Below are 9,284 nucleotides of genomic sequence, written 5' to 3' on the forward strand. Positions count from 1 at the left end.
ACAGATAGCAATTTTACAAGCTGGAGAGCATTCCCATAATCTTAGCTGTAGTCTTTTGTACGTTTTGAACATTTTATAACTTAATTTTACTTTCACCGTGTCTTAATCTAAGTGAATAAAATAATGCGATTTAGCAAATTTACTAGTTTATGGGTATATTTATTTGATCGAAATCGTGTTCGCTCAATCTTATGTGAAACAGTACACTAATTAGGCAGTGCAGTTGCAATGAATAGTAGCGACGATACTCATGTACCTTTAATTCCCTAAGGAAGGAACATGAGTAGTATGGGAACTCTGATTACGTGCATCAGTGCCAAGGTGCCAGACGTACGAAGAAGACAACTCTTGTCATTGTGAGGTTATGTAATATTTTCAACGATACACATTTGATTTTCACTCTTAAATTGCTCCAGTTTTCTTTAAATACCCCCCCATACGACCATTGGATGATGAATGGTATCGTAACTGGTATCCTTATCGTCCCTCTGCGTCTTTCAAACCAACATTACCCAGTTACGCGCTTGGGAGATGGTGAGAAGGAGCTGCGTAGTCATTTATCCAGTATATTTTTGAGATGTTGACTCGTAGTGTTTTGATCACTGGCTGTAGCAGGGGCCTGGGGCTGGAAATTGTTCGACAGTTGGTGACCTCTGAAGATCCCCCTGAAATTGTTATTGCCACATGCAGAAACCCTGATGCTGCGAAGGTAGGACATCACAAGGCCTTTTGATTCTTGGTAGTTGTGGATCTCATGGTTGTTTCGTGTGTACTTTTACTTGTAATTTAGGTTTATTGCTAACATTGTATCACTGCACTCCACTCCTGTTTGCTCTAGGAGCATTATAAAATCCTGTCAGTGTTTTTATTGGAAGAACTATTGTATTAATGTGTTAAAATTTCGGTGTAAATGGTAAAAATCCGCAGTTTGGAATAGTAAACTGTATTTGATAAACCGACACTAAAAGCATGGGTATACGTGCCATCTGTCTATCAGTTTATCAGTCATGTAATCTGGCCTCAAGATCGTTGTTGTCCGTAACCCATTAGTTTAACGAAGTATTTGTGTTTCTTGCGATTTCAGGTTATTTTAAGTGTATTCACCTTTAACATGGAAACTTGTCCTTATGCAATGATTCCCCCGTAGTTCACTGCCCATTATTTTCTCCGGGTGAGGAAGTTCACTAACGCCTCCTCCATATATTTTGCTTATTTTACCATGTCGTCCTCTTCTGTGTCACTTAAATCCTTCTAGTATTACCATACTCTGTGTAAATAGTTTATAAAACGATATTAGCCAGCCGTATCCACAAATAAATCGGTAAAGAAGAGGTATTAGCAGTTAGGGCATTCCGAGCCTATGACAGCACACCTAAATATGAATAAAATCGATTTAATTTTGTTCCTTACGTGTGTGTGTGTGTGTGTGTGTGTGAGAGAGAGAGAGAGAGAGACAAAACACACACACACACACTAATCTATTGTTTTTTCTTCTCCCAGGAACTGCAAACCTTGGCCGCACAATACAGGATGCTAAAGATTATTAAATTCGGTGAGTATCATCACCACCACCACCGCCATCATAATCATCAGCATCACCATCATCATGATCATATGCATCACCATCATCATCATCACCACCACCACCACCATCATCATAATCATCAGCATCACCATCATCATGATCATATGCATCACATCATCATCACCACCACCACCACCACCATCATAATCATCAGCATCACCATCATCATGATCATATGCATCACCATCATCATCATCACCACCACCACCACCACCATAATCATCAGCATCACCATCATCATGATCATATGCATCACCGTCATCATCATCACCACCACCACCACCATCATAATCATCAGCATCACCATCATCATGATCATATGCATCACATCATCATCACCACCACCACCACCACCACCATCATCATCATAATCACCATCATCCTCATCATATCAGCCCTTGAAACCGTTGCCCAACTTCACACATACATATATATATACGGGAATCTCTCTCTCTCTCTCTCTCTCTCTCTCTCTCTCTCTCTCTCTCTCTCTCTCTCTCTCTCTCTCTCTCTCTCCTGACTCTCAGTTTAGAGTGGTATCTCGGTTGTGTGTGTGTGTTGACTCGGTGGTATAGCTGTAGGCATTACGAAATAACAAATCGCCATAGAATAAGTCGCTGCAGAAGAGGCATTACGAAATCAACAAATCGCTACAGAAGAGGCATTACGAATTCAACAAAGCCCAGTGTAATCTTTTTGGACATGTTACCTCCTTGTTAGGCCTGAGGGTCTCTCTCTCTCTCAATTTACACCAACATTCATTCGATAGTACTTTCATCTTAACTTGGCTCTCTCTCTCTCTCTCTCTCTCTCTCTCTCTCTCTCTCTCTCTCTCTCTCTCTCTCTCATTCCATAGTCCCTTCACCTAAACCTGTTCCAGACGTGGTGGCCTATGATGACCTGGCTAGGGTGGTGGGTGAGATAGGGGCATTGGTGGGGCCTGCTGGTCTGTCCCTACTCATCAACAACGCTGCCATAGTGGAGAGTTGTCCCACACAGGAGCGGGGCGTCTCTCTCTCTCATCTCACCCCTGATATGGTCAACAGAGTCCTTAATACCAATGTCACAGCGCCACTTATGTTAGTTAAGGTTAGTAGTGTGGTGGTGATTGTGGTAGTGGTGGTAGTAGCAGTAGCGGTAGTAGTAGTAGTGTCAGGTGAAGCATTTGACTCTAGTTGTGGTAGTAGTGGTAGTAAGGCAAGTTGAAGCATTTCACAGTAGTAGTAGTAGTAGTAGCAGTAGTAGTGTTAGTTGTATATCACGAGTAGTAGTTGTAGTATATAGTAGTAGTAGTAAGATTAGTTGTATAGTAGTAGTAGTAGTAGTATATAATAGTAGTGGTAGTAGCAGTAGTAGTGAGGTTAGTTGTATAGTAGGAGTAGTAGTAGTAGCAGTAGTATTAGTAGTAGTAGTAGTAGTAAGGTTAGTTGTGTAGTAGTATTAGTGACAATTGAATTATTTAAGAGCAGTAGTAGTAGTAGAAATGATAATGATGGTGATTGTGGTGTTGATAAATGATGTGTGGTGGTGTTTGCACTGCTTCTGCTACTGGTGTCGGAAGTGAGAGAGAGAGAGAGAGAGTTGGTCAGGATGATGATTGAGGATAATGATGGCAGTGATGTTGAAGATGGCGGTGGTGGTGGTGATGATGATGATGATGGTGGTGATGGTGATGATGATAATGACGGAAGTAATAATGATGGTGGTGGTGGTAGTGATGAAGATGATGGCAGTGAAGATAGTGGTGGTGGTTGTAATGATGATGGTGGTAGTGGTGGTGGTGTTGATGATAATGATGATGATGATGGCAGTAATGATGATTATGATGGGGTGGTGGTGGTGATAATGATGATGATGTTGGTGATGGTGGTGGTGGTGATGATGATAATGATGATGATGGTGGTGGTGGTGATGGTAGTGATGATGATGGTAGTGGTAATTATAATAGTGATGATGTGCATATATATTTTCCCCCAGGCCCTTCTGCCACTACTACGTGCTGCTGCTGCTGGGGGAGGTGAGATGGGTGTAAAGAGGGCAGCCGTAGTTAATATGTCTTCCAATCTGAGCAGTATGGCTGATTACGTACTCTTACCGGATGTCTATGCCTACAGAACAAGCAAGGTTAGTGTCTTGTTACAACTATCTATCTATCTGTCTGTCTATCTGTCTATCTATCTATAGCCTACCCTTACAAAATGCTTATGCCTACAGAACAAGCAAGGTTAGTGTCTTGTTACATCTATCTGTCTATCTATTGTCAGATGTCTTAATCTCATGGGGGTGACCACAAACAAATCGCCTCCATGCCACCCTGTCCCCTTTCATTTCGCTGCCCTCACCCCAGCTCGTACCCCCTTCTCTTAAATACCTCTCAGCTCCATCCTTCCATTTCATCCTTGGCCTCCCCCTCCACCTCATTCACATACACTCTCCTCATTAGTCTCTCATTCTCCATCCCCCCAGCTCACACCCCCTTCTCTCATTATACCTCTCCACTCCATCCTTCCATCTCATCCTCATTCCGCCCCTCCCTTTACTGCCCTTCCATCATATCAAACCCAACAATGCTATTTTTCTCTCTTAGATCCAAAACTGCCCTCTCTCCATGTGAAATCCAGAGTTGTAACAGATCAGGGTTAGAATATCATGCTAGTCACGAAGAAGTGCCGTGGGAAGGATTTAGAGCCGTAGTATTGTCTTTTCCTGCCACTGAGCTACGTGAAATAAGCAGCAACAGGACGAAAATCTAGGCCAAGTTAGAGCAAAAAGAGTACGCTTGACTCTGAGGTTGTCATTATCGTACCCTGGCAACCTACCAGTCAAAAGTGCGTCCGATTTCGTATCATACACGAATCACATTACTACGCACGACTGTATTATACACGAATATTATTACACACGAACATATTATTATACACGAATCACTTGCGTCGCAGGTTATACACGAAATGGGACGCACTTTTGAATGGTAGGTTGCCAGGGTACGATAATGACAAGCTCAGAGTCATATCCTCAGTAAATACAAGAGAGATGGGTAATAAAGATGGCGACCTGCTTTATTGGTACATGGTAGGACAGTGAATGAGTTTTATTTTCTTAATTATTTTTATGAATTTTTCCTTTTATGTATTTATTCATGTGCATATTTTTGTCATTTATCTGAGCAGGGTGTGTGTGAGTGAGGTGGAGGGGGGGAGAGGGAGGGGGAGGCCAAGGATGAGATGGAGGGATGGAGTGGAGAGGTATATGAGAGAGGGGGGTGTGAGCTGGGAGCAGGGCAATGAAATGGCGGGCGACATGGAGGCGATTCGTTTGTGCCCACCCCTTATGGGATTAAGGCGTCTGGCAATAGATAGGTAGATAGATAGAATTTCAAGGAGCCACGCTGGTTGCGCTTGTGTTCCAGTTCCATCTGGTGAAAATAGACACCACAGTAAATATTTGAACACTCGTCTTTTTTCCCCATGAAAAATTCCAAGGCTTTAAAATGCTGAGTGTCTGGCCATCTTACAAGGAATAATTGTTGATTCTGGTTTTCCTGCAATTTCACTGTTTGTGTGTGTGTGTGTGTGTGTGTGTGTGTGTGTGTGTGTGTGTGTGTGTGTGTGTGTGTGTGTGTTTTGGATGGGATGGGATAAGTTTGCAGCCTTCCTCTTCACCACAGTCTTGCAAGTCTTCTGTCGCTACACCACAGTCTTGCAACTCTTTCTTCTGTTGCTACACCACAGTCTTGTTAACTCTTTCTTCTGTTGTTTCACCACAGTCTTGCAAGTCTTCTGTCGCTTCACCACAGTCTTGCAAATATTCTGTCGTTTCACCACAGTCTTGCAAATATTCTGTCGCTTCACCACAGTCTTGCAAATCTTTTCTGTCGCTTCACCACAGTCTTGCAAATAATTCTGTTGCTTCACCACAGTCTTGCAAATATTCTGTCGCTTCACCACAGTCTTGCAAGTCTTCTGTCGCTACACCACAGTCTTGCAAGTCTTCTGTCGCTACACCACAGTCTTGCAAGTCTTCTGTCGCTACACCACAGTCTTGCAAGTCTTCTGTCGCTTCACCACAGTCTTGCAAGTCTTCTGTCGCTACACCACAGTCTTGCAACTCTTTCTTCTGTCGCTTCACCACAGTCTTGCAAGTCTTCTGTCGCTACACCACAGTCTTGCAACTCTTTCTTCTGTCGCTTCACCACAGTCTTGCAAGTCTTCTGTCGCTACACCACAGTCTTGCAAGTCTTCTGTCGCTACACCACAGTCTTGCAAGTCTTCTGTCGCTTCACCACAGTCTTGCAAATATTCTGTCGCTTCACCACAGTCTTGCAAGTCTTCTGTCGCTTCACCACAGTCTTGCAAGTCTTCTGTCGCTACACCACAGTCTTGCAAATATTCTGTCGCTTCACCACAGTCTTGCAAGTCTTCTGTCGCTTCACCACAGTCTTGCAAATATTCTGTCGCTTCACCACAGTCTTGCAAGTCTTCTATCGCTTCACCACAGTCTTGCAAGTCTTCTGTCGCTACACCACAGTCTTGCAAGTCTTCTGTCGCTTCACCACAGTCTTGCAAGTCTTCTGTCGCTTCACCACAGTCTTGCAAATATTCTGTCGCTTCACCACAGTCTTGCAAGTCTTCTGTCGCTTCACCACAGTCTTGCAAGTCTTCTGTCGCTTCACCACAGTCTTGCAAGTCTTCTGTCGCTACACCACAGTCTTGCAAGTCTTCTGTCGCTACACCACAGTCTTGCAAGTCTTCTGTCGCTACACCACAGTCTTGCAAGTCTTCTGTCGCTACACCACAGTCTTGCAAGTCTTCTGTCGCTTCACCACAGTCTTGCAAATCTTTTCTGTCGCTTCACCACAGTCTTGCAAATAATTCTGTTGCTTCACCACAGTCTTGCAACTCTTTCTTCTGTCGCTTCACCACAGTCTTGCAACTCTTTCTTCTGTCGCTACACCACAGTCTTGCAAGTCTTCTGTCGCTTCACCACAGTCTTGCAAGTCTTCTGTCGCTACACCACAGTCTTGCAAGTCTTCTGTCGCTACACCACAGTCTTGCACATTTTTCTTTCGCTTCTCTTGTGGTCTTTGCTCTTCCTAATTTTGTATGTGACTTTCTTCCCCTTTACAGTGGGCACGCAGCACCCTTCTGGCTACACACACACACACACACACACAGTCACACACACACACACACACACACACACACACACACACACACACACACACACACAGTCCTTTTTGCTCCACCTCCCTAATGCAAAAGTCAGCCAGTATTTTGTCTGTCATGCATGAAACTGGTCAACTCTGGAACTGTCTACCTCAGTCTCTTCTCACTGCCAGTGACCTTCAGGCTTTTGAATGCACTGTGTCTTCGTATATCCGAGTGGGCGGAGCTTACTGGTCAAATCTGGAACTGTCTACCTCAGTCTGTCTTCTCACTGCCTGTGACCTCCAGGCTTTTGAATGCACTGTGTTCGGGTATCTGTCAATGGGCGAATCTTGAATTTGACGTCTCTCTCTCTCTCTCTCTCTCTCTCTCTCTCTCTCTCTCTCTCTCTCTCTCTCTCAATGTAAGGGGCAATTTTTTGAGGCTCGGTATGTCTTGGGTTCTTTTTTTTTTTGTATTGGAAAAAAGTTAATCCATCCTTGTGTCACCTACTTCAGTATTGCCATTACGAGCCTAGGGACCCTGGGCTAGGCTGCTTAGTGAAAATATATAAGGCAAGTGACCAGTTATTCGCCCCTTAACTGCGTGGCCTGATCTGTATGTAAGTTCAAGAGTTAGGCAGCAGTGTAGACATTTCAGTGACCAGTTCCTCGCCCCTTAGCTGTATGACGTGATCATTGGGTTAGATAACGTAGTGCAGACATTGACGGCGAGTGACCAGTTGCTCGTCCCTCAGCTGCATGACCAGTTGCTCGCCCCTCAGCTGCATGACTTAGCACAGGGACCCAGGGCTAGGTAACGCTGCAGACATTGACGGCGAGTGACCAGTTGCTCGTCCCTCAGCTGCATGACCAGTTGCTCGCCCCTCAGCTGCATGACTTAGCACAGGGACCCAGGGCTAGGTAACGCTGCAGACATTGACAGCGAGTGACCAGTTGCTCTCCCCTCAGCTGCATGACCAGTTACTTGTCCCTCAGCTGCATGACTTAGCATAGGGACCCAGGGCTAGGAAACTTGCTGCAGACACATAAGGCGAGTGACCAGTTGCTCACCCCTTAGCTGCATGACAGGATTTATTAATAAGTTTTTAGGAATTAGGCAACTTTGAGCAGACATTTTTGGGTGAGTGACCAGTTACTCTACCCTTAGCAGCAAGTGACCAGTTACTCTACCCTTAGCAGCAAGTGACCAGTTACTCTACCCTTAGCAGCAAGTGACCAGTTACTCTACCCTTAGCAGCAAGTGACCAGTTACTCTACCCTTAGCAGCAAGTGACCAGTTACTCTACCCTTAGCAGCAAGTGACCAGTTACTCTACCCTTAGCAGCAAGTGACCAGTTACTCTACCCTTAGCAGCAAATGACCAGTTACTCTTCCCTTAGCAGCAAGTGACCAGTTACTCTACCCTTAGCAGCAAGTGACCAGTTACTCTACCCTTAGCAGCAAGTGACCAGTTACTCTACCCTTAGCAGCAAGTGACCAGTTACTCTACCCTTAGCAGCAAGTGACCAGTTACTCTACCCTTAGCAGCAAGTGACCAGTTACTCTTCCCTTAGCAGCAAGTGACCAGTTACTCTACCCTTAGCAGCAAGTGACCAGTTACTCTACCCTTAGCAGCAAATGACCAGTTACTCTACCCTTAGCAGCAAGTGACCAGTTACTCTACCCTTAGCAGCATGACCAGATTAGCGAATAATTTTGGGTTAAAACGAATAAACCATCGCTGACCATTGCCGCCTTGGTCCGTACAGGCGGCCCTGAATATGGTGACCAAGGAGCTGTCGATGGAGTTTGGTCCGGAGGGCGTGCTGGTGGTGGCGGTACATCCAGGGTGGGTACAGACTGACATGGGCACCGCAGCAGCACCACTCACCGCACAGCAGAGCATCACCCATGTCCTCGCCATCCTCCCGAAGCTCACCAAAGTACAGGGCGGCCTTCTGGTGTCCTACGATGGCAGTATTATCAATTGGTAGAGCTTTTGCCGCCACGTGTAAAGAAAGCCACTCATTTAAAAATCCAGGAGAGCTTCAGCCATGTCCTGTCCATCCTCCCGAAGCTCACCAAAGTACAGAGCGGCCTTCTAGTGTCCTACGATGGCAGTATTATCAATTGGTAAAGCCTTTGCCGTCATGTATAAAGAAGGGCAGTCAGCTCACCACACAGCAGAGCGTCACCCACGTCTTGTTCGTCCTGCCAGAGCTCACCAGAGTACAGATTGTTGTTCCGGGGCCTTAAGAGAGCTGCGTTATTAATTGGTAGTGCTTTTGTCACCTACCTCAGTGCTTCTCACCCTATTACGGTCTCCAGTCGCTGTTCATCCCCCCTTTACTGCAAGAGGCCTTTACCTTCCCTCTAGCTCCTTTACTGTAACGTCTGCCAACAAACTCTCATGCCTTTTCTGTCTTCTCTCTAGTGCAAGAGTTAACCGTTACTCCCAGTCCTTTCCTTCATGCGACAGGTCAGCTCTGGAACTGTCTCCCTCTGTCTGTATTTCCTGCTTCCTACGATCTCCAGTCTTTCAAACGCAGTGTG

The 9,284-nt window shown here is 45.3% G+C and overlaps 1 protein-coding gene across 1 annotated transcript; it reads left to right on the plus strand.

Moving 5' to 3' along the window:
* The first annotated feature begins 571 nt into the window (after window positions 1–571).
* LOC145396181 (C-signal-like) lies at window positions 572–8,726 on the plus strand. The gene is made up of 5 exons (XM_080269619.1): window positions 572–709; window positions 1,501–1,552; window positions 2,466–2,674; window positions 3,563–3,709; window positions 8,501–8,726. Exons 1-5 carry the CDS (start codon window positions 578–580, stop codon window positions 8,723–8,725), a joined length of 765 nt encoding a protein of 254 aa, XP_080125745.1. The 5' UTR covers window positions 572–577; the 3' UTR covers window position 8,726.
* Window positions 8,727–9,284: the final 558 nt, after the last annotated feature.

The sequence above is a fragment of the Coenobita brevimanus genome, chromosome 35, assembly GCF_032717465.1.
Source record: "Coenobita brevimanus isolate Jiangsu-jjx chromosome 35, ASM3271746v2, whole genome shotgun sequence".
NCBI lineage: Eukaryota > Metazoa > Arthropoda > Malacostraca > Decapoda > Coenobitidae > Coenobita > Coenobita brevimanus.

Excerpts from the sequence above, each read along its gene's own strand:
- LOC145396181 (XM_080269619.1), top strand. The coding sequence starts at position 578 with ATGTTGACTCGTAGTGTTTTGATCACTGGCTGTAGCAGGGGCCTGGGG. Across the intron at positions 2,675-3,562 it reads CGCCACTTATGTTAGTTAAG|GCCCTTCTGCCACTACTACG; the intron begins GTTAGTAGTGTG and ends ATTTTCCCCCAG. Across the intron at positions 3,710-8,500 it reads ATGCCTACAGAACAAGCAAG|GCGGCCCTGAATATGGTGAC; the intron begins GTTAGTGTCTTG and ends TGGTCCGTACAG.